Source organism: Aphelocoma coerulescens, chromosome 1A (assembly GCF_041296385.1).
Source record: "Aphelocoma coerulescens isolate FSJ_1873_10779 chromosome 1A, UR_Acoe_1.0, whole genome shotgun sequence".
Taxonomy (NCBI): Eukaryota; Metazoa; Chordata; class Aves; order Passeriformes; family Corvidae; genus Aphelocoma; species Aphelocoma coerulescens.
The window spans coordinates 78,387,942-78,413,083 of NC_091014.1; the positions used below are offsets into that span (position 1 = coordinate 78,387,942).

The 25,142-nt window shown below is 42.3% G+C and overlaps 1 protein-coding gene across 1 annotated transcript in view; it reads right to left on the bottom strand.

Annotated features, from left to right (window-relative positions):
• CACNA1C (calcium voltage-gated channel subunit alpha1 C) overlaps positions 1-25,142 on the bottom strand; it is a 467,253-nt gene that overhangs the window by 172,960 nt on the left and 269,151 nt on the right. The window contains exon 5 of the mRNA XM_069003652.1: positions 18,372-18,511. Within this exon, the coding sequence (XP_068859753.1) occupies positions 18,372-18,511 (140 nt within the window). The remainder of the gene's footprint in view (positions 1-18,371; positions 18,512-25,142) is intronic.

A 25,142-nucleotide genomic window follows, 5' to 3' on the forward strand; every position in this document is an offset into this window, starting at 1 on the left:
GACACGAGGTACTGAATACTGTTAGCATGAATTGATGTGTGTGCTGTGCAGTATCCCTTTAGGGCAGCCTGTTTTTAAATCCAGAGGATTCCAATAATTAGCAAGCTTAAATACATTACCATCAAAGTATTCAGAGAGTTTCTAAAAGTTAAAAAACCATGGACTGTGCAGCAGCTTTAGAAATGCCCTCAGAAGGTATAATGCAGAAAGACAAGAGATCCATGCACATCACCAGGCTCCTCAAATTGTTGTCAAGTTATTGCTGCAACACAGCTGCTGCCTGCAAATTGCTTTATTCTGTCAGGCAGCCACGTGCAACACAAAGAGCTGCTGCAAGGAGTGGTACGAGGAACCGTGCCCAGACAGTCGGGATAACTCATTGTGCTGGCAAGGGGGAGAGCAGATGAGGAAGGATTAAAGGACTGGGGAAGAGCCATGGGTAGGTGGAACAGCATCACTTCTTTAATAAAAACCTCACATGCTTCAAAACACATCAAATCTGTGTTCTGAAACCGCAGAGGTGCAGATGCACTTCTGATCAGAGTAAACCAAGGCGAACCACCCCCTTATAAGCAGTCACAAAGACTTGTCTAACCAGTGATGAAAATTCTAAGCACTTTTGTGGGCTCTTTCTCTGTGTAGAGGAAGAAGAGAGAGTTCAGCTTATAAAAGAGTGGTTTCTCTGTCCCAACTCCAGTATGCTGTTAATCTTTGCATGGTGCAATACACAGGTATCACCCCACACGGGTGGTCACACCAACGCGCATCTTTGGCATTTTTTTCTCACTTGTGGAGGTAAGGCTTGCACTCCTGGCAATGAGCTGTACAGCTGATAATCATAATTAAATCAGAGTGCCTGGTGACCTGATCAGACTGCAGAGCTGGCCTCTGGATGGAAAGGAGGTGATGCCAATAACTGCTTTCTACAGCAGAGCCAATTTTTCCAGTGCTGTTTGCAGAGGCTGGCAATGTCAGCACTGGCCAACCATAAACACAGGCTCTTGAACTTAAGTCCTGAGAAGCAAATATAAAAATAAATGGTTTTCAAATATTTTTAAGTCTACTTATTTGTGTGCTGCTCTCTCCAGACATCTGTGAAGGTGCAGCATCTGCCTTGAGGAGCTCGCTCCAGGCTGGGCCCAGAGAACTGCACAGGGATTAGGGAAAGTGCAACGAAAGGGATTGTTTGCACTATTCCAGCCCACGCTTTTCTTCTGTTAATAATTGAAGATCTTAAACAACTCTTCGTATTTATTTTAAAAGCACTCCAGTTTACCTTTAACAAAATCCTCTTGGCTGTGTTCTGTTGGCTGACACTGATTCCATAAATGTTTCAGCAAGCAAAAGACGTTAATGCCATTCCCCGGGCTCACAGAATTTAGCATTTATTTACACAGATAAAACATTTTAAATATTTATTACATGGGAAAAACATTGCTTTTTATACCAGGTCAAGCCCTTTTTAGCCTCTAGAGGACTGCATTAACCCAAAAGTTTAGAATACAACTGGGAAAAAGAGGGACTAGGGAAGAAAGAAGGAAAAAAACTTATACCAAGTAACATTGATCTTTCTCAAAGCCATGGGAAATGCACTTTTCAGGCTGCTGCAGGTGTTTTAGAGCTATTATCTGATGCTGTGCTTTTCTCTCAGGAAGATGACGAGAGGGGCTGGTTGCTGTCTCATCGATTCAGGCAGTTATTGAAGAATGTGCTTTATCTTTGAGCATGTAAGTGTCTGCACTTAAAGCAATGGGATTACCTACACATCCCCTTGTGTACTTACAAGCTTTTTTGGATTTCAACCAATGCTTAGCAAGATGGCCCAAGAAAAAGACCCAGCTGCTAAAATACACTTGGCATTGTTGCGTTGTGGAACGTATCCAAGGAAATGAATGGTAGGTTTGCTAATACAGAAATCCTCTCGAGAAAGACGTGGCTATAAAAGTAAGAAAATTCTTAGAATCACCCAACTTGCCTTTTTTTTCAAGGCTGTGAACTCCCAGACCTGAAAAAAAAAAAAAATCTATCTGGGACTGATTCTGCCAGATTTTTTTTCTCAAAAAGACAATCTCTCTCCTTTGCTGCACACCGGTGTTCATAAATTCCCAAGTAATTAATGCATGAGTGCCCAATTACCTCACATTTCCTGCCCTTTTCCCCTTAGGTTTCATGTCCTTCTGTCCCTCTCACATTTCCTGCCCTTTTTTCTCTCTCTTTTCCCACCCGTTTTCACCTCACATTTCCAGCCCCTTTTTCTCTCTCTTTTTCTGCCCTTTCCCCCTCTATTTAAATACTCCAAACACTGGGAAAAGGAGGATTTTCCCTGAATTTAAACCTCTAAAACCAGGGAAAATCAGGATTCCTTTGTAATTTTAACCTTAAGATGATGGAAACGGGGGATTTTCCCTCAACTCAAACCCATAAAATGGCATAATAAAGGTTTTCCGTTTCCACTGGGGACACTGGGATGGGACTGGGAAGATGAAATCAAAGAGAGAAAGAAAAAGGAGCCTCCCTGCCCCCCACGGCTGCCCCACCTGCTCAGGTGAGCTGCTCCCCTCTCCTGCCCTGCCCTGTGGGACAGGGCTTGGCCCTTTGCACGCCCTGAGCAATGCTCCAGGAGCACCCAGGTGTTCCCCACTCCTGCAGGATGCTCCCACTGCTGTCCTGTGAGAGATCCCCGGAGATCGCCCACTCCAGAGGCTCCAGAAACCCCCTGACAGCAGCCCTCAGCAGGGCCTGCCCCTCCTCATCCTCACTGACCACACCTGGGGCTGGCTCATCCCTCCTCATCCTCACTGACCACACCTGGGGCTGCCCCACCCTCCTCATCCTCACTGACCACACCTGGGGCTGCCCCACCCCTCCTCATCCTCACTGACCACACCTGGGGCTGGCTCATCCCTCCTCATCCTCACTGACCACACCTGGGGCTGCCCCATCCCTCCTCATCCTCACTGACCACACCTGGGGCTGCCCCATCCCTCCTCATCCTCACTGACCACACCTGGGGCTGGCTCATCCCTCCTCACCCTCACTGACCACACCCGGGGCTGGCTCATCCCTCCTCACCCTCACTGACCACACCTGGGGCTGCCCCACCCTCCTCACCCTCACTGACCACACCTGGGGCTGCCCCAGCCCTCCTCATCCTCACTGACCACACCTGGGGCTGCCCCACCCCTCCTCATCCTCACTGACCACACCTGGGGCTGGCTCATCCCTCCTCATCCTCACTGACCACACCTGGGGCTGCCCCAATCCTCCTCATCCTCACTGACCACACCTGGGGCTGCCCCAGCCCTCCTCATCCTCACTGACCACACCTGGGGCTGCCCCAGCCCTCCTCATCCTCACTGACCACACCTGGGGCTGCCCCAATCCTCCTCATCCTCACTGACCACACCTGGGGCTGGCTCATCCCTCCTCATCCTCACTGACCACACCTGGGGCTGCCCCACCCCTCCTCATCCTCACTGACCACACCTGGGGTTGTGATTCCTTAACTTCCCGAAGGCTGCTCAGATCTCATCCTGACCACCAACACTACGATTTATGTCATTTGCAAGGACACTCAGTAACCAGGAGCCCGGCTCTTGAAGCAGTCAATGCACTTTTGGGAGCTCTCTGGACACCAGAAGTGCCGTGGCAATTGTCAGGGGCTAGCAGCTTTTGTCAAAGGGACGCTACACCGTGAGCTCGGCAGGCAGTGTGCTTGGGCCTTTCACTTTTAGCCATCCCTTCATCTGAGCCCATTTTCTGGGCTCACACTTCTGCCTCCTGCCTGCCTTGGAAGTCATGACTGAGTTCTGCAGGCAAACCATAAAATATCCTTAAGACATTCAGACCTTGCCAAGCACAGTTCTATCTCACATTTCCCGTGTCTTCAATTTTGGATCAAACTTGGTTTGCTGGACAGGGCAGTTCCTGTTCTCATCATATCAGCAGTCCAGGTCTTCAGAGAATGCATATCCTGAGTCTGTTCTTCCATTGGTTTTGCAGGGCTATATTTTGCCTACACCACAGGGTTGCCTGAACCAGGAGTATGAGTGGGCACAGCCTCACATAAATGACCCTCTAGAAGTGAGCAGGCATAAAGGGAAAAGAGAGGACCATCCCACCTCTGCCTCCCTATACACACAAAAATACACATTTTTGTACTTCAGCCAGTGCCAGGGGTGTGGGAAGCAATTCTTTTCCTGCTAATACAGTTCAGAAGAAAACTACTACTCTGTCCAAGCAAGGAGGAAGCAGGGGAGGATTTGTGACTCAGCACAGGGCCTGAGTCAGATCACTTCTGGGAACCACTCTGAAGTGGTAGAGCTGATGCACCATCCCCAGGCACGAGCCAGGCCTACCCACAAATCACATTTATTTCTGACAATACACCAAGAGACTGCCACTACAGTTCTATTTCCAAAGCACAAGCAATATAACCAGTAATATTCCCCAAAGTGGAGGTTTATCACTTAATAAATGTAGACATTGCCTAAGAAAATTGAAAAATATTAAATATTCATAAATATGAAAGGTTTTATAGCAATTTCAAAGGAAAACTGGAAAACAACAGATAGTTTTAGCACAAAAAGGTCCACAGTCATGGCAAGATATCTGAGCTAAATACATCTACAATGATTTGTGAGAAAAACATTGAGCATTTTCTTCAGTAGTGTTGCAAAGGGAACTCATATGACACAGTTCATTTAAGGACAGCTGTACAATAGCAATTTGGGGAGGTAGTCTTTTTCTGTCTTGCTGGATTCTCAAAATATTAGTGGCAGATTGCTAGATAAAGTAAATTCTGTGGGTGTAGTGCAGCATTCTTGGGGCTGCAGATGTCATTTCTATTTCAAGAATAATAGGGAAGGTCTTGGAATAGTAAGGAAAGACACAGCACAGGACAGAAAACTAGCTGATGTAAAAAGAAATAGGAAAGAAAATGTTCAAGCTGCAGGGTGACTACTCTGGAGTAGGCAATGCCATTTAAACATATACAAGCACTCCATTCAAAACCACGTGCTGTAAAAAATAGAAAAAAGGAAGTTTTGGCATCCACTAACGATCTCATTCCTGCATTTTCAAACTGTGTCTTCACTGATTTCTCAAACTGAAATACTCACACACAAGGAGATTCATACAAATGTGCAGCTGGACGTGAACACAATTGTTTCATGTTTGCCATGTCCTGCAGTACCACCCCTGCCTCATCCTTTGAGGAGAGAAAGGATCAGCAGAACAAAACCAAAAGCCACAACAAAAACCAGCTCTTCTTTCTGGATCCTTTTCTCTTGGGAAGCAGCTCAGCTTGAGTATCCTCTGCCTGTCAGAGTGACCTAACTTAGGCAGAAAATACAGCTTGCCCTGAGCAGGGTGGCCACACAGCCCAGCTTCTGGCTGCCTGAGGAGGATGCTTGGATAAATGTCCACATGGCTTAGGCTCCTTGACTCTCTGCTGGAAGAGACCTCTACTACCTCTCATAGAAGCATCCCTCTCTCCTCCTGGGGGCCTTTAGCTTTTTTTAGCAGCCTTTTATTCAAAGTATGTAAGTGTCCAGTTTCTTATAAAGTTGTTTGATGACCAAAAGACCTTGTTCTTTTTTTCAGTTCCAACACATGAGGTAGCTCCTGCAAGTTCAGCCTTGCTCTCTAACCATTTGATTTTAGCTCAGTTCGGCTGAGGATGAGATCCAGGCACGACCTTCAGACTTCAAATGTAAAAAAACCAACCCAAAAATGGTGTAGTGTCCCTCCCATGCAGCTATCTGCATATAGAGGAGGAGCATGGAGAGAAAAGCAGCAACTAAGTGCCTACAGAAAATTGCACATTACAGAAAAAAAGCCATCTTGAACAAAACCAAAATGAAATTCAGTGAGCTAACTCTGAGGCTGTTTTGAACAAAGACCACAGGGTGCTGCAAAATATTCTTACACAGAGTGGGGAGGATGAGGTCAAGTACTCTCTGCCAGACAGGGACTTCTAAAGATGGATTAAAGTTAAGGCAGGTAAAGGGCATTCAGGAGCCCTGGCAGTTCCTAGGCCAGCAAGGATCAGCTGTCACTGTTTCCCAGGAAATAGCTTTGATTTTGTGCTGACAAGATGATTATGGACTGAAAAAAACCATTCTTGGGGTCACTGTGAAGGTTTTATCTACTCTTAACCACTGTGAAGGATCACAGATAGGAAGAACTTTTCTTGGCTCCTCTTCCTACAGAGCTCTCCAAACCCAAAGAGAGTCTGGCCCAAAGACTGCCCCAGTTCTCAGTGAAATGACCCATCACATTTCTACTCTTTAAACTTCTTCATGTGCAAGCACAGCTGTGGCAGGGAACAGTCTTTACGGGGGGAATTTTGGTCTAGTCCTGTGCCACTGGATTCAATCAGAAGACTTGTGTAGGAATATGTCAGCATGCTGTACTGTCTTCACTCTGGTCAGGTGAACATAAAAAACAAACCCCAAGCCAATAGTTAAATAAGCTCTGAACTAAGACAGTGATTGAAAAGCCTTGTTTCAGCATGTCAAATGCTGTTTGTATGCAGCTCTGAAAAGTGAACACATGTCCTAAGGAAATTGTTTTGCAAACAAGGAACTTAGAAAACCTGTAAGTACTAAAGCATCATGGTAGAAGAAATGGGCTCAAAGCACTTGGGTCTCAATCATTTGAGTGGAAGATTAATGACTTTTGGGTTACAAACAGCTTTATAAAATTGTTAAAATGTTTTACAGTTTATTGTCATAATTCCTCAGGTAAGTGGGCATTAGTCTCCTTTCTGTGTTACAAATGATAAAGAGTATTTTAATTGTTTGATGTCCTTCTCCAGGTGCTCTAACTCATCACTTGCGAGCAGGTTTAGAAGAGGCAAAAGCTTAAGAGATAACAAATGTTAACAGGGATTCTGTAAATGTAGAAGTCCAGCCAGGGACGATAAGATTACAGTTTTGCAGTACATGGGGAAAAATATATTGATGAGAAAAATTGATCTTCTTGCAGGTTAAACACTCCAGCATATAACAAGTGGCACACCATGAGCTACACGAAGTTTGAACGACTCATGATAGAAGAATTACAACAAAATGTTGGATAAAGTCTAAAACTTTCTCTTTAGATGACTGTGTAGAAGTACAGCACAGTATATATGACAAATAATTAGCCTATATAGCCCTGGAGAATTCACCCCACCTTTTAACTTGGGATGGTGCTTAATGAGCATCGATGGGACTGAGCTCTGGAGAGGCACAGTGTGACATTTTCAAATCACTGCCATAGAGGGGTTTTTGGGAGAATTTCGAGAACCTAACAATAGAAAGCTACCTGATCAGGTAATTAAAGAATTTATGCAAACCCCACAAAGGGTGATTATTGCTGTGTTACTGTCTTGATGCACATGAGGGATTTGTTTTCTCTATCTAAGCAACTGAAATTGCTGTTCATAAAAAACTTATGGTATGATGCCAAAATCCTGGACAACACAAGGCCAGACAAATCTGAGCAAGTCTGACTCTTAGTTTTAAGGACAAGGAGTGGATTTAGGGACATATCAACTCAGTGGTTAATCAGTCCCATCTCAGAACACCTAAAACTCCAGCTTGCTTTCTTTTCCACATTAGTAACCTGATTAGACTTAAAACTCTGCTTGCACACATCAGATAATAAATGCTTTAGGGGGGAAACAATGCTTTCTGACATAACAAGCAAAACGTCCTTTAGCTCACTAGGTAGCCCCAGTATGTCTGGACAGAAAAATTAATGGTTGCAGTTTTCACAAAGTTGTATTTGTCAGAAGAAAGAATGGCTCTTTATTGGTATTTACTTTCTTTGCAACTCTCTTTACAACTTGCACAGTTCGAAGGCTTTTTGTACAGATTGGGTATGTGTTGCTAGAATGCACTGGAATTAAACATTTATTAAACATTTATTTATTTTTAATTTCCTCTTACATATAATAACCTGTCAAGAGAGAATCATAAGGCTCTCCTGCTGCAATCTGAACAGCTAAATTACATTCTTAACAGATATAGAAACATACAAATATGAATCTGAGAGGAATTTGACTCCCTCCAAAGTAAAGCTTTAAAGTGAAATAATCCCAGCACAGGAGTGTGAAAAGCAAAAGGTGGGCTAAAAGCTGAGTTTAAATTTTCACCTACATAGTGAGGGGAAGGGTGAGACTCAATGCTAAATTCTTTCTCTGGGTGCTGTTTATGTTAAAAACCATAACTGTTGGATTCAGAACAGGCCTTTGTAAACCTTGTGTGTATTCATACCTGGATGCATTGGTTTGATTTCTGACCAAGATATCAAACCTGATTAAAAGGAACTTTATCCTTTGGAAATTTCCAATACAAATAAAAATCAATGTACAGCAACAACCTACAAAAAATGCCGAGTGAAGAAATGTCCTGAACAACAAGAAACAAGGAAAAAACCCCAACCAATCACCAAACCCAACAACCAATGCAAAAAAGGAGAGAAATGTCAGATAAACTGCTAGCTTACTGTGCAAGCAAGAATAGAAAATAAACTGCCCCAACAGATTATACTTCTAAGATATATAGCAATTGATATGTCCCAGTTCTCACACCACTGCCTTAGCCCCCTGCAAGGATGGTGTGTGGTTGAAAGATGAGATGCTTGAATAAAGTTTAGAAAGGATGTTTTGCAATCCTGTAAAGAAATTGAATTTCTATAGCCCTTTCCACTGCTGAAGAAAACAACATTTAGTAAGGCCTATGGAAAGAAGTGACAAAAATAGAATTTTTATAATTTCTTCTATTTCTTTTATCCCGTGAGCTACATTCTGTCAAAAATGCTTCTGATGTAAAACTGTAGAGCAGCTTTAGCAGTACAGAAATTGAAAAAAAAGACTCTTTGCAGAGGGTTAGCAGATGTTTTCTGAATTGTGATTGATGTGGCAGAGCAAACCAGCAGAAGATAATCTAAAACTGAAAAAATAAGAGGCACAGCCACTCAAACAACTCATAAAAAATAGTTGCAACAAAGGGCAAAACACATATGGGATAGGTTATTGTTACATGTGTTAAACAGGAATTGGATTTGCTTCTGGAAAAAAGGGAGATTAAGAAAGATGTCTGATCTCCTTCCCTTTTCCCTGGCACAAAGAAAACTTAGATAAAATTTTTAGAGGCTCTGCAGGTTAGGTGGGCTTTCATTTCCATACTTCCCCGTGATCAGAACAGAAAATTATTTGTTCAGTCAATGACCATCTTTAGCACAGAAAAGTTTTTTAGTTGTTCATACCAGCCAACATGCCTGTGCTCTCATCTAGCACAGTAACAGCAAGCAGACATAACTCAGAAGGCAGCCCCTGATTTTGGAGAAACCTGCATTCAAGAGAAGAGGGAAGTTCTCCAATAGATTTATGTAGACATTGAAATTTTAAAATATTATTTCCTCATTTTGCCTCCTCTTAATTCATGCTTTGGTTTTTTCCCTCTACTATAGCACTTGTCCAAGATGCAATGTTATTATAAATTCAGATCATCACTAAAAAAAAAAAAAATTACTGGCAGGCTTAAAATGCATCCAGTGGTCGAGGGCACTGTCTGAGTGGTCTGCTGCTCTGTGCTTTGCTGATATTTTGATGATGCTTTGTGGAAATCACAACAAGGACCACAGGCATCCAACAAGGCTTTTGGAAGGCTTGGACAAACAGAAGTAATTCAAATGATGCCAGAGAACATCCATGCACCACCTTGTGTCCTGAGCAAAACCTATGAACTCTCCTGTGTCCTGCTTCTGAGTCGACTGCTACCCAGCGTGTGTGTCAGTCACATCTTTGGGACAGCAGGAGAAAGAGAATGTTAGAAAGTCCCATCAGGTCAGCAACACATTAATAGACAGTTACTTTGGAGAAAATGAACAAAGGACTTCAAATCATTGCTTACAAGATCTTAAATGAATAAGCAATGGAAAATTCAGCCAACTGAAATCAAAGTACGCAGTGGCATTTGTTGTAACTTGTTGGGATGACAGCAGATGCAGTAGAGGTGTCATCTGGGAGAGGAGGTAAGAAAAACCCAAAGCAGATCATACCCTTACTACTTTGATGTGGAACAGCAAAATCTTCCCTTGCCCAGCACAGCCCAGCAGCAGCCAGCAATTACAAGTGAGCAACTGGGAGCCCAACAGGATCCTGCTGGTACCAGTTAGCTACAGCTGGGACAGATACAACGCAAACTGTTCTGAGGAGACAGCAGATGGCATTCTTAGATTTTCAGATGCTTCAGGACAAGCATCTTGACGGCATGGGCTCTCTCCCAGACCTGTGCCCTACACCCATGCTGAATGAGACTCTGGGCATTACTTGAAGAACGAATAAAAGGTACTAGAAATGACCAATCCATCCAGAGCACTTCTGGAAATTCTCTTACTAAGCCAAGAGAGAATTCTTGTACTATCTCCCTGTCTGCTCTTTGATGTCAGCATGGGGTTTGTTTTCTTGATTTGGAAGGGACTGCCTACACCCTGATGTGGTCCCACATTATGATATTGGGATTTTTTCTGTTGTGAAGACATGCTGAATGATCATGCCAGCATGCACAGTAACTGGTAGGATAGAGGCTGAGGCAGTTATTGGGTACACTTGTAGTCAGTGTTATTTTTAAAAGAGCTCATAGACAAGATCAAATAAATATTTCTCTGTTTTCATTGACGCTCCTTAAAATATGAGAGAAATCTTTATTGGAGCATTTATTATTTAATGTGCCTCTGTGAGTAATCTTCCTTAGCAAGATAAACTCCTCTTTAGCTTCTGCTACACAGTCAACTTCTTCTGCCATAAATGACATCATTCTGCAGGCTGTACCTCTCAAAAGGAAGCATGCTTAAGGTCCTGATTGTGAATCCCTACTCACAGGAATGATCTTTACCTAAGGGAGATGCTACACTGGAATCAAATTATTCCCTTGAGTAACAGTGACCTAAGGCAATAAAGGACTTGCAAGCATGTGTAGAGTTTGCAGTTAACTATGAAGAAACAAGCCTAATGAGGACATTTGGTTCAGACTGTTCTATCCTTTCTAATCCACTCCCTCCCCATCTGTAATGAAAGCAAAACAAATTGGCTACTTGAGATTAAAAACAGCGAGGCAAGGACATGGGAAAGGTGGTGCAACTTGTCCTCTCACAGTGCTGTATGTGCCAGAGAGATGGCACAGAGGGCTGAGAAGTCTTGTTCAAGAATGAAGGAGAATGTCAGGAATCTGCCTGAGAGCACATTTGTTACAGCTCCTGGACCCCAAGAGAAAAGGAAGGAACTGATCTTGGCAAAAACTAACATAATTTAATGTAACAACAGCAAAAGGTAAGGCAGAACTAATACTTGGAAGCCAATTTTTGCCTAAATGTGTTTGAAGTAGTTCCCTGGGTTGTCAAGGATTTTTATCTCCTAGGTTCAGTGGCAGTAAACTGCCAAGTATCTTGTTTCCTCCTTATAGAGCTTCCTGTATTCTTTAGTTCCTACCCACAAACCTTTCACACTTGGGGAGCTCTGATCAGGCCACCTCTGCTATCTTCTCCCACTGAAGGCAAGCCACAATCCTCCCCTGGTGTGCAGCTCATAGCATAACCTCACGTGCAGCAGGAGGGCAAATTTAAGTCCCTTGCTCCACCAGTGACAGTGAATAAATGCAAATCACGTGCAAGACACCCCTGCCAACTGTACTTTGCTACAAGCATATACATTTTAAAAGAAAGTGGACTTCCTTACTGCCAGTTAGCATTTCCTAAAGACTTAATACCTGCTATTCAACATATAGAAACAATCAATGGCTCCTGTTTCTTTGCCATATTCAAAAAACACATGGTTATCAAAGAGATGTCATTTTGGATTCCTTGGATTCCCTGTGTTTATTACCTCAATTACATTATTTCCTCAACCATACAAAGTAGTGTTAATTTTCTTTCACAGTGCAGAATATAACGAGAAATTACGGTGGAAATGTTCGATTGGGCACCGAAAATAAAAAAAGCAAAGAATCCCAAATGCAAACCAGATAATTGCACTGAAAGTGCCTTGTTTCAACAGCTGCAAAAGGGAATCATTGCAATGGACTGAGCTGTGCTGTCTCAGTGGCTGGGAAGGAGGAGGGCAATCCCAGGCCACACAGTCACATGCCTGGGATGGACTGGGGTGAATGTCACCACTGCACACTGAGACACAGAGAGAGCTGACAACATCTAGGGCTGCTCTAGGTCCTGTCCTCACCCTCCAGCAAAGCTGTTTGGCAAACCCGAGCTGGAATCATGCTATGGATGAGAACAGCGTATTTTCCCTGGGAAAGAACATTTGAGGGTAGCTAAAAATCACCATTTTGATCTCCCTGCTTTACACAGTCCAGGCAGAATGGAAGGTTCCAGGAGAAGAGTGCCTGCAGCAGGAACTGGGCTCTCTGCTTGGTGCTGGATCCCTCCTTACTGGCACAGCCTTCTGCACACACCAGGTAGAGGGGCTCTGAAGATGTTTCAACTACAACCCAGTTCAATCTGGCTTCTCAAATAGTTCAGGTTTACAAGGATTATGCAAGAGAGAAAATGTTGAATCTGTTCCCCCCTGGTTAAGTGCACTACCTCCAAATCAGGTGTAGTGGAAGACAAAGTCTCTGCAACAGTACCAGTCTCTAGCTCACGGCACTTAGAGCTCTTCTTATGGGCAACAAGCATCAAACACCCATGTTACTATAAATCATTCAATAGCAAATTCCCAGTCCTGGAATCAAAGATGAGATAGAGCAGTTGCTTAGTCTTACATCAGGAAGATGACCATGGAGGTTCTGACATGTCTGTGCTGTCTTAAACTCTCTAAGTTACTCTGTATTTTGCTATAAAAGTCCCCCCCATATTTTTCTTTCAGGGGGATGTATCTCTGAATTATGAGCCCATATAGACAGAATTCCCCTGTGATTTCAAATATTAGATTAGATCATATTCCTTGAAAAGGGAGAGGAAGATATTGCCAGTCTTAGTGTTAAGAACAGTCATTATTGGAAAATGCAGACTACAACCTCAACATCTTAAGCATTTGAAAGCTTTTGCTCTCACTTCTCCACAAAAAAAAAAAAAAACAAACCCAGATTGCAATTTAGCACACACAATGTACTAAGGCAGTGTCCCACACAAAAACACCTAGACAGGAAAAAATCCAGTCCTCTCACCCCTGTGATTTCCTTGCTTCATCCACCTGCAATAATATGGTGAATTAACAGCAAAGACAACTGGGTGACTTTGCACCCCCAGCATCTCTCAAATGAGCAAACCTTTCCTCGTGCATTACTCTCCCCACAGAGCCCTCAGGGTGTTTTTTACTTCTCATCTTCACTGCTATATGTGGTGAATGTGGGATCAAATATATAAACCTGGATGGCTCAGATCTACCAGGACATTGTAAGGAAAGGCAGGACACTTTGCTACCTGTTACAAAGTTCAAAGAAATATTTTGATTAATGCCAGAGAACCTAGGATAAGGACAGAAAATACTGTGATAATGAGAAAACACTGCAATAAATATGGGGTAGAGAACACTGCTGGGACTGAGAAAGCATTATAAAGAGAATTTCAGGGCAGATCACTAATTGCAATGAGAGAGATCAAAATCTAAAAATGTCTAAAGTTTTCATCCACCTAGTCTGAAGGTGCCCTATTTTCTCTTAAGCTCAGAGTAATCATGGACTTAAACAGGAGTATCACTTTGAAAACTTATTTGCTGTAGTTAATTATTTAAATACACATAAAGGTAGTTCTCTCCAGGCATTCACACATAAAAATTGTAGTCTTATTTAACTCAAAAATGTACTCTGTCAGTTACATGCTGCTGTGTCACTGACACAAGGACATTGCATTGTCATGGGAAGGGTTTGGCTTAGGTCCTTCTGCTCATACCCTCTCCTTCCCTGTTATGTAATTGCTGCATCTCCAGTAGACTATGTAAGTACTGGTGCTAGAGAGCTACCTACACTGCCTTTGAGTAACTCTCCTGCTACAAGACTCCAGTGAAGCTTGAACAGATCACAGGCTTAGCTTTTTGTGTTTTTAAAATAAAATAAAAAAAAAAGAGAGAAATTATGGCAAGTTTTTGTTCCAGTGGAACAGTCAAGTTTCCTCTCTAGCTTCATTAAGGGTAGCAGGGTCTTCTGCCCACATAAATCTGTGTTGGCAGCAGAGGATCTCATTGAAAACACAAATATGGAGCAGAGTAGCTACTCAAATTATATGAGTTCCAAATTGTCTAGAAGAGCTTATCAATTAAGTCTGGCAAATATCAGATAGACAATAACCAGTGGCAAAAATGGAGCTACATTAAGATGAAGTACAACATAAAGAGAACGAACAGAATGTATGAGGTGGTATAATGGAGCAGCATGAATAAAGGTGATAGAAATGGAATTTAATAAGTTAAAAGGGCAGGAGCTAGCATGCGTAGGAGTAACTCATTGCCCTTTCCAATAGTCAGGAGTGATTTTCTTTTTTAATTGGATCATGTTTCTTCATTGCCCAATTGGATGTTTCTTTTTGCCCTCCTCAAGCACAAAATGTTTAAAACAAGTTTTAAAATATGTAATAACATCAAACCGAGAGAGAAGAGTAATCAACAGAAAACTCTTAGCACAAAGGGGCTGACTTGATTCTGTCCCTAGAAAGCTTTACAATGCTTCACACTCCTGCCAAAGGAGATACTGGGTAAGTTTCCAAGACACTAAAGTGATTAAGTTTTGGTAGACATGCTGATTTTGCACTTGTCTACTTATGTCCATCAAGGGAATTGTTTTCCTTCTCTCTCCTTTCTCAAACCATTATATTGATCTTAATGCCACACATTAAGACAGGTGCTCCCACGCACGTGTGAAGTTTTTCTTACAAGGAGACTGCTTTGGTACTCCAGCAGCAAAGTTCTTTCAGTGACCAAAATAAAGCATGCACTGCAAAAACTGTGTCAAGATGACAGTAACAGAATAGTGGAACAGTGAAATCCAGCCTCTGTATCAATGATATCAAGTGCTTAGGTCTCATTTTCAAAAGTGACTTAACTACAATGAAACCTAAATCATCCATGTGCTTTTCAAAATAATCACCATTAATCTACACATTAATGCTGGCCTAGAAGGACTGGGTGTGGGCCATTTTTCCAGAAGCAGCAGGACTTTAAAAACAGTGGGGAGAGGAAAAAAAGAGTTTGCTTAATTAGCTCTGAAACTCTATTTTGTACACAAAGCAGCTGCCAGCACTGGGATGAGAGCTGTGGGAAGCATCTAATCTACTGCTCTGCCACACACCTCACACAATCACCATAAGAACTGTACTGCTCACTCAAAAAAAAAGTTTTCTGGCGAAGAACTCAAACTACTTTAAAACAAAATCTAATGCACAAAAAACCCCTCATACCAAACCCAATTGATCTCTATTGAATTTCTTGGAAATGTGTAAATACTTAACACTATTTTTTGAAGTTGTACTGGGAACCCAAAGACATTCAATTCAGTGCCTTTGAAGCCTTCTCCCACGATGGCACAGTTGCTTTTTGTGACATGAATAAAAAATGTCTGTCTTATCTTTTGAACAAAATGTCTGTTTTCTTCCTTATGACAAGGGGTCTTGTGAGTGTTCATACAACCACAAAGCATAAAAGTGTCATCTGTTCTCTTAAAGATCATGAAATATTGATATGCCCACAACCATCATCCAGATGTAGTCTTCAGGCTTTGTTGAATTCATGATCTCAAACCCTTTTGATTTTAGGAGGTGCTAATGTAATCTGGGGCCTTGGACAGTTTGAGCCTAACAAAGATTGTCAAAGGTACCTTTTTGCTTGTCTGCCCATGGGTGAACCAGCTTTGCTTGCACATGAACCATTTATTGCACTGGACAGTCCCCCATTTCTTGGTTGAGATGTTTATTGGGAAGAGACAGCCAAGTCCCAGGAATTAAGCATGCATGGGACTTGGAAAAAAGGGATTGTGAGTTCTTAACATCCCCTGTCCATCTATCTGAAGCTGTTAGATTGTCGTGTTGACCTAAATGTCTAGCACTGGTAGCCAACAGGAGACATAAATAATTGGAAGCCACTTCTGGAAGTGTTAAATCTTGAACTTTTGTTTCCAGCTCTCGATCCACAAAAGACAGACACCAGTGGTTTACTTCAGAGAGCAACTAATATGTCTTTCCCCCACCTCAAATCAAACTTATGTGGAAACTCTCTATATGCTGAGACAGGTCTTTAAATGCATGAACCTGAATACAAAACATGTCCCTCTTAAATTGGATTATTTCCTATGGATTGAGCCAGAGAGAAAAAAACTCACGTAAACTCCCTGTGACTCAGAAAAAATTATTCCATGCTGCAAGCCAACCTCTCCACCTCAGACAACCTATTTCCCAAGACCAATCCTAATGAGTTTAAGATTTGCATGCAAAAATTCACCATGTGTTTCACAAATTTGTTTCATAGGAATCATTGTGCTTTACACACTTTTTTCCAAGCAGTGGCAGTTAGATCTGGACCTCAAGCCAAGCAGCAGATGTTGGAATTTCCATGCAGAAGGTGGCTGCCAGTGACCCAGAGGATCCCCCTTACTAAAGAGATGCTGCTTCCATACAGAGTCTGTTAAGTGAGAAGGAATTGCAGCATATGTTACATTCATGTAATTTTAGGACAAATCTGTGCAGGTTTTTTTCCTTACAGGGGAAAAGTCTTGTGCATTTTGGAAGGGCAAGGAAGCAAAAAGCATTTCTTTGGAGATGGCAAAACACTGCAGGTGCAACATTGGTAACTCACCCACTGGTGCTTATAGTGCCTCAGGAACAGAACTTGAATAGGACCTGAGACTTGACTTCTAAACCTCTGCACTAAACTTACGTAAGAATGTAATCCTGTAATGTGCTATTTATGGTTAGCTCAGGCAATCTTATCTAAAAGGCCTCATGAGAAGAGTTATGCTCTAATACATATGGATGTGATAACATCTATTCTAGGCTAATCAACAGGCATTTGTACAATTTAAAAGTGCCCAGTCAAGATTGAGGCTGTATTAGCTACAGATCTCAGTAGGCTTTTTAAAGCCACGCCAGCCCCCAAGAAGCCTGGTTTAACAAATATGTCCCTAGTCAGAAGCAGAAGGATTAATAGAGGGTATCTGTCAGGTGAGGTTGATGGTTTGCTTGCTTCACACTGCACTAGCATTTTGTTGTCTAGACCAAATATTTGTTGGGCTGCACCAGGCTCCCTGTCTCTCTTCTGGTACAAATTAAATACTTCTCTTGATGAGAAAACTCAGAAATGGACTGTTAGATAGTCTACACTGGGATTGAGATTGTATATGGATATGGATATGGATATGGATACGGATATGAACTGTGTCAGACTTGGTTCCCTCAGCTTCCTCGGGTCCTCCAGGAGCACCAAGCACACAGCTAAGCTCAGTCTGTGTCAGAACAACTGATACCACAGAGTTTATGGCAACTCCACTCAAGGGTTTTGAATGACTAAGATTGAAGTACTCTAAGACACCAGCCTAGCAAGATCCTCAAATAAAAATAAACAAAGTGCCCCCTAGAGCTATTCTGGAGAAGATTAACTCCTTTTGTGCTCACTACATCTCTCTTTGCTATAAATGTGGAAAGCAGTGACAGTTTTCAACCACTTCTGTCTCCAGAAGGTAAACAGGTCCCATCCATAACAAGCTCTCAAGCCAAATGATATAATCTTCTCACATTGTCATGTCCATGTTCCACCTCCACAATGGAACTACCAGACTTAGTTACTCATAGCTTCATTGTAAGTAAGAAAATGGTTGAAAGACTATCAAAGGCTGCTTGAGGACTTGCTCAGAGGCATTACAAATAATTTAAGCAAATTGAGCTAACAGAGAACGTGTGTCATTGCTCTGTATTCTGTTGCTTCTAAATTGTTCCCAGTGCTCCTGATGTGAACATCACATGCAAAGAAGAAAATGCATTTTTAATGAAAAAGTTCTTCTCCCTCCAAAATCAAGACACATAAGCATACAGAATTTCCATCAAAGTCAAGAATTTGTAATACCAAAACTTCCCTATGATTTCACAAACCTTTAAAAGATTTTATGCTTGAAATCACAAAAATCCTGGATCTTCCCCTTTCGTTGTTTAAAAAGGTTGCACACTCAGACAGACATACCATGAGATTTCCATTCTCTTCAGCTCTGCTTTGGTCATCCTTTGATTAACATCACGTTTATCACGAACACATACATTTGGAAAAAATCTTCCCCCACACACCAAAAATAACCTGCATCGCGCTCTGTCTTCAGAATTGTTACACAAATTACCCCTGCCCCATGCCACACCACAGACATACTCAAAGGGAGAGCAATGGCATTACTTACTAGGAACCCCAGACACCAGCCGTAGTGGACGTAATACTCGGAAAGCCCGCAGTGCTTTAACATCGAATCCGGCACCTTTTCCTCCTATTGAATTCCCCCCATCTGCTTTGGTTGCTTGTTCTAAAATTGCACTAAAAAGCCTGCAAAAAGAAAGAGGAAACAATCTGTAGGCAGACAGCAAGGCTTGGGCTAAACAGGAACAGAGATCATCACCATCATATCACCCAGACTATCTCACAGACCTGTGAAGAGTGTCACACCTCTCTCTCAACATTCACATATGGTGCAGGAGACACAGACTCTTCCCATATGCAACAGCCTATTGGTGATGTCTATATCATTTGCAAAACACTTGTTTCTGGAGCAGACATAAACATGACATGCTCCTCCTTCATGATCCTCCATGGCTCCTTGCAGCCAGCTATGGGCTACCAACACTTTGCTCTCTTCATTAGCAATTATCCACCTTGGGGGAGAAAATCACCACCCTTAATTAAGCCAATCATTAATTATCTGCCACCCATTTTACAAAGAATTAAGATTCACCAATGTCACTGCAGGTAGAACTTGGTGCAAAGTCGAGGACCCGTCAAGGGCCAGTTTAGATAAAGGACTATGCTCACACTGCGTGCTTGTGGATCCATTTGTAAATCCCCTGATGCACTGGCTAAGAAAAGTGCAAAACTGTAGGAGTCTTATTATTAGAATGTTTTATTATACCAGCCTTTATGTTTTATCTTGGCTAATAGGAGTAGTTGCTTTAAGGAGAAGATGTCTCACTCAGAATGCATTTAAAAAGCAGAGCAAGGAAGAAAAGACAATGTTCTTTTGTAAAATACCTGAAGGCTCACCCTATCTGTTAATAAGAACTTGATTTAATAAATTAGCTTTCAGGAAGCAGCTTCCATTTTTCTGGTAAAACATTAGTACATTTGGGGGAGGACGGATTCCTCATGAATTTGCTAATGATATTGCTTTCAGCCTTGAAATCCTCAGCTTGAACCTGGCCAAATTCAGTAGAGGTTAAAAGCTGTTCCAGCCTAAATGGATGTTTGGCACTCTGTAAAAAAGGCTTGTCTGGGAGAGGCAGAGACCCCTTGGCTTGTAGGGTGCCATGGAGGTACCACAGACAACTTGAAAGAAACTTCCTGGGATGCAAGAACCAGACTGGATGGGGCAGCCTGGATACAGCAGTGGTTTCTCCCTGCGATGCCCCTGTCAGGATCTCATCCTTATCCTGACAGAGAGCCCCCAGACCATGGATTAAGCAGAAGCTGAGCTGGCTGATGGCTTAACAAGGAGCTGCAATGCCTACAGCCTGCAGATAAATCTTACTGACGGGGCCACAAACACAGGGAGCTTGCCCTGGATAGGAGAAGGACGATTCATTTACTGAAGCATCTAAATCAATGCATTCCCCCAGCACTACATCCACACAAAAATGTGGATTAGGGGACTGCAAATGCAAAATTCCTTTCTTAAGCAAGTTTTTTTTTTATTATTTTTTTTAAAATCCATATTAAGAGTCTTATAAAACTTGTCAGATGTGACTGAGGAACTCCTAACTGGATCTATTCAAAGCCTCGACTTCAAGCACCACAGAAAGATTTAACAACTAGGTAACGAGCGTGGGAAAAACTGTGTGTGGGGAGGTTGGATGCTGAGTTTGTCGGTGTTGCAGACTGAGAAGCAGGATGCAGAGAAGACAAAAACAGAGCCCATGAGAAATACTGCATTGACTACGGATATCACAGAGAGAGACAAACAAGGGTTGAGGCAAAGAACGTGAATTATTGGAATCTGTGTATTTCTTGAGCTGTGTACACAAATCATACAGTTGCAATTATCTGATGGTCTTCGTAATAGAAACACTGTAGGTCAAATTTGGCCTAATGTATTTTCACTAAGCAACTGATTAAGCTCTAGCAATGTGCTCTGTTTCACATTCAAACATTTCTATCTTCCTAGACCACAGAATTCCCATAATAGGTGATGAGTGACATACCTATACAACAGTCCCAGTCTCCTGGGATCCTCTGAAGGAAAAAGAATTTACTGCAAAAAGGCTTCGAATACTGTTTTTCAGCTCCAGACTAGGAATCTCAAGGAACACTGAGTCAGCAATTGTGCAAAACTGAGGGCCCATTTTCCTGATCCCCATTTGCACTGGCCCCACCTTTTACCAAAGAGCAGCTCCTGGCATTGGGCACCAAGGCTGTTTCTGCTGCCACTTGTACAGTGACCAAACCAGACTGCTCCAGAATTCTGCTGCCCAAGCAATGTCCTAAATTAGTTCAGGAGGAACACAAACTCACCCATAGGATAGCTCACTCCTCTGGAGATAGAGCCTGCCTTCCTGGACCAGTGCAGCTCCACTGCAGGCCAGTTGGCCTTATTTGTGTGCTGCAGCACTGACGTGCTAAATGTCCTCTTCTGAGGTACCCACAGTCATCTGCCTACTGCACCTCAGGAATAATTTGCAGTAATTCCTGCTGCTCCTCATTTAAAAACCTACATTTAAACTTGAATCGCATTACTCCTGCTAATCCTTCTTTAATGCATTTACTCCAGGCTTAATATCCCCCCTATACTAATCCTGCTTTTTACCAATGCATTACAACTTCTTATTTCTCTCATTTATTTCACTCTCTTTGCCTCCAGTAGGCCAGACTGTGCCCAGTGTGGCCTACTGAATCTCTGCTCTGCTCTTCAAATTTATAGTATACATCTTGTCAATTCTTCTTCTTTGTCCTCACCACCTCCCTCAATCAGGGCATGGGCACATATCCATAATGTACAGCTACAAAATGCTCTTAGTTTTTGCAGATAATATTTTTTCTGAGACTAAACCAGCCAGAGGGATGTTAAACTACCGATACAAAAGATGAGGCCAGAGCCCTTCTGTCTTACACCTATATAGGAAATTCTGCTCTTTGATGAAAACCTTTTGGGAAAGTTTTCAGTCGGTGTGGTGGAGCGAGGTGCAGTTCTTTCTCAGTAGGTGAGTTTGCATGCTCCAAGCACAGGGTGAGAGAACACCGTGCTGACAAAGAAATCAGTTTGATGGTACAAAAAATGCAAGAGGGATAATCTCTTGCGGCCACTGAAAATCTTGCCATTAAAAAAACCCCACAAAAACCAGACATCAACCTTATTTCCTTCCACCTAACTACTTTCTGCCAGCCTAAAATCATGGCCCATTTTCATTTGGATATCATGCTTTCCACTGACGAAGCACAATTACATCACCTCAATTTCTGAATTTCGCTTGTGACATGACTTCACCTTAACTAAATTCATCTGACAGACATGAACTACAAGAGCAGAAAACCAAATTTTTATCACACACATGTATGGACATGCTCCATGGTTGGTTTGGGGTTTTTTACATCTACCTGTGATGTATGAAGCTAGCTTCATACTGTTTTTCTTTCTTATATTTTTCTATTTCCCTTCAGACATTTGAAATATCAAAAGGGTTTTCACTTTGCTAGGTGACCCCAACAGCAGCATGATAAGGCTGTAACCTGCTCTTCATCTCTTTCTCTGTGGGGAGTACACCGTGATTTTTATAGCATAAAAAGAAGAACTTGTCAAGGGCCTCCAAAATACAAAAGGAAAACAGAGGGCTTGGTATTTCTAAGGCCAAAAATCAGCAGAAAAACATAGCTGAAAAAATCCTCTTAGGTATAAAAAAAAAGTAAAATACAAAGGGTTTTTTCACAGTGTTTTACATTTCACCTGTGACTTGTGAGTGTGAAAATGTTTGGATCTGCCCCCTAGAAACTCCCCACAAGTCTTCAGGAAGACATAAACTGTCACCACATTTTTCAGCCTGCTCTGACTTCAAATCTTGTCCAAATATCTTCACTGCTTACCTTCCCAAGTAAGACTATAATAGTGCCTTTCAAATTACACCACCCTTTTCTCTGGCAGAAGTTACAGGTCCTTGGAGAATGACTGTGCTTGGCAGACAAACCACAGCACTGCCAGGAAAGACAGATATTCTTCTACCACAGTATTGTCAAGCTGGTCTTCTCTCAAGAGAAATTTCCTAATATTAAGGGATGTCACTGTGATACCTGAAAGTTTTGGTGGTTTCCTAAAGAGGAACAGCAAAAATGAAGGAAGTGGGAGACAATTTGGCTAACCATTAGTGTTTGTGGGCTGTGCCTCACTGAGCAGTTTAGGGGTCTGGTCTCTACTCTTAACTAATAATGTTGGTAGAGCCTCTGACTGCTACCCTCACACAAACGTTCTTCGAAGCAGCATTTAAAGTGCTGCTTTGGCAAGGTCAGAGACTATTCAAAGAGAAGCCAGAATCAAGTTCTAAAAGATATGGCTGATGAATAAGCTGGTCTCCCACACTTCAAGAATGATAAGCTGCTGCAAACCTACAGGTCTAAAGCGCATCCTTTTGCCAGAAAACCTAGCAGTTGTGTTCAGTGCTTCCCTCTGCTGCTGTTGCATATTCCTGTGGCCTTGTTAGAATCACTGACTCTAAAATCCCTTTGGATACCAGGGGACCTATCTTCAGAAGGCAGGGGAAATTATACAGGCACACTGTTATGAACATTTTTTACAGGAACTGTGACTCCCCTCTAAAACTTACACCTGGTCCTACACACCTCCATTTTTCTATTACTCTACCGACTAGTTCATTTTAAGGTAAAGAAAGACAGATGACCTATTATCTCTTGAAATTATATGTGGTGAGCTAGGTATAGGTGGATTTGAAAGATCTAAAACCTGTCTTTTTTTTGCTCCTTTGACTTCCAACAGCACTTGAAGAAGTGCTTCCCACCCGGCCTATGTTCTGTAGCAAAGGCATTCACCATTGAAAATGAAGATGATTGGTAAGGCAGAGCAAACACAAATGGCAACTGCAACAGTTGTACCATCCTTTGCCCCACACACCAAGAAAATCCCTCTGCCCGGTGCTACAGCTCTGTTCAAATTACTCAGCTTTCCCCAATAGCTCCATTGATAGGCAGAGAAAGGCACCACAGGGAGATGTTATCAGCACTTGCTTTCTTCCTCCTTCCTCTCTCTCTTCAAAATTTATGTTAAATCTTTTCCATGGGGCTTCCTTCCTGGCAAAATATTCAAATACACTGAAGTTTAAACATAATGTCACTGAGGGATTTCAGACAGCCCCAAGGAAAAGAGGACAGGGCAGGAGAGGAACAGATGGTATCACCACGTAGATTTTGCAGAGGGGTTGTGGAGAGGAAAAGCAGAGCACCAGCCTTGGCTGTGGTACTGTACGAGTGAGTTTAAACAGATAAACATCAAAGGAACCCATCTGGCCTTGAAGTGGATCTGTCACTTGAGATTGTTACTATTCAACAGAGACCTTGGGGTCTTGGCCATGTTTATTATACTCATGCAATCCTTCCCCAGCTACATTTTTTGTTCCCCATCTAGTGACTAAGAGCTGCTGGAGGCTAAAGCAGATAGAAGAGCTGAGAGCTGCAGCTTCTGTCATTGGCAAGGGAATTAATTTCAGCGTGAATATCATCTTGTTGATTAACTGCCCTAGTAGGAAAATTGAAAAGGACTGTACTTAAACGAGATGTAATGCTGCTCTGTGATTTCTTGAGCCCTGCTCTCTCACAGTCCAATGGAAAAAGAGGGAGGTAATGTGTCCTCTCTTTAAAATGCCTCTTTCTCATAAAAATGAAAAGGGAATAATCACATTGACGGGAGTTTTGTTCTTCAATGTTTCTTCAACTTAGGCAGCAATTTCCAAACAGGTGAGATATCTGAGGGCATTCAAAGGCAGAACCAACGATGGAATTGGACATCAATACCGGGGGGGTGTGGGGATTTTCCAATTTTCAGGTACTGATATGCTGTGGGATCCTCTGCAGGTAGGAACAAAGGAGAAGCAGAGTGGACATTGCAGTAAGGAGAAGCTTTATGTCCACGTGGAGGCAGAGAGGTCTTGAGACTAAGAACAGGCTTCAGCCTGTTCTCCCTCCCCTTCACTGGGAATTCTCCTTCCACCCACTTTTATCCATGGTGACGGGAAGTGGGAGGTATTGGGAAGCACACAGTAGTTTGCTGATTAAATATTTTGGGGCCACCACAAAAATGGTCAGGAAAGCGGATTGCTTTGGGGCAGAAATTATGAGGGGGTTTTGATGACTAGGAGGGTCCCTTTTGACGTTTTCCCTAGGAGCTGATGCAGGGTTTCCTTGGTAAAAGAGGTGAAAAGACTACAAGTTTTTGTGGGCGAAGAAATTCTCTAACAATGGAGCGGTGGGAGGATGGGACAAATTATTCAGGCAAAGAAATACTTGTTCTCTTTGTCTTCAGTGGTAGTTTATCCTTCACCTCTTCCCTTCAACAACCACAATTCCAATCACTTGCTTATCTCTTACCCTCAGGTAGAAAAAGCAGAAGCTGTATTATTTTGCTTTTATTCAAATAAATTAAATGCCAAACTTGAAAAACACGGAGAGGAATAAGAGAATTAGAAAGGTTGCAGCTCAAAGACACAATTTGACCTACAATAGTAAAACTAGCCTTTAAAAAGGTAAAAAGATTAAAAGGGTAAAAATTAAAAGTGTTGAAATCACCAGCTGAGCAGTGCAATAGAACTGAGGAACTTACTTTTGTTTGCAAGTAGGAAAACCTGGGATTTAAATCTTTTTTCCATCTTTCAGAATGAGAAACATCAGTAAAAATTCACAAGATGGCAGAATTTATCTGTCATCGAACTCTTAATCTTAATTAGGGGATTACCTAGATACTGTTTTTTAATAT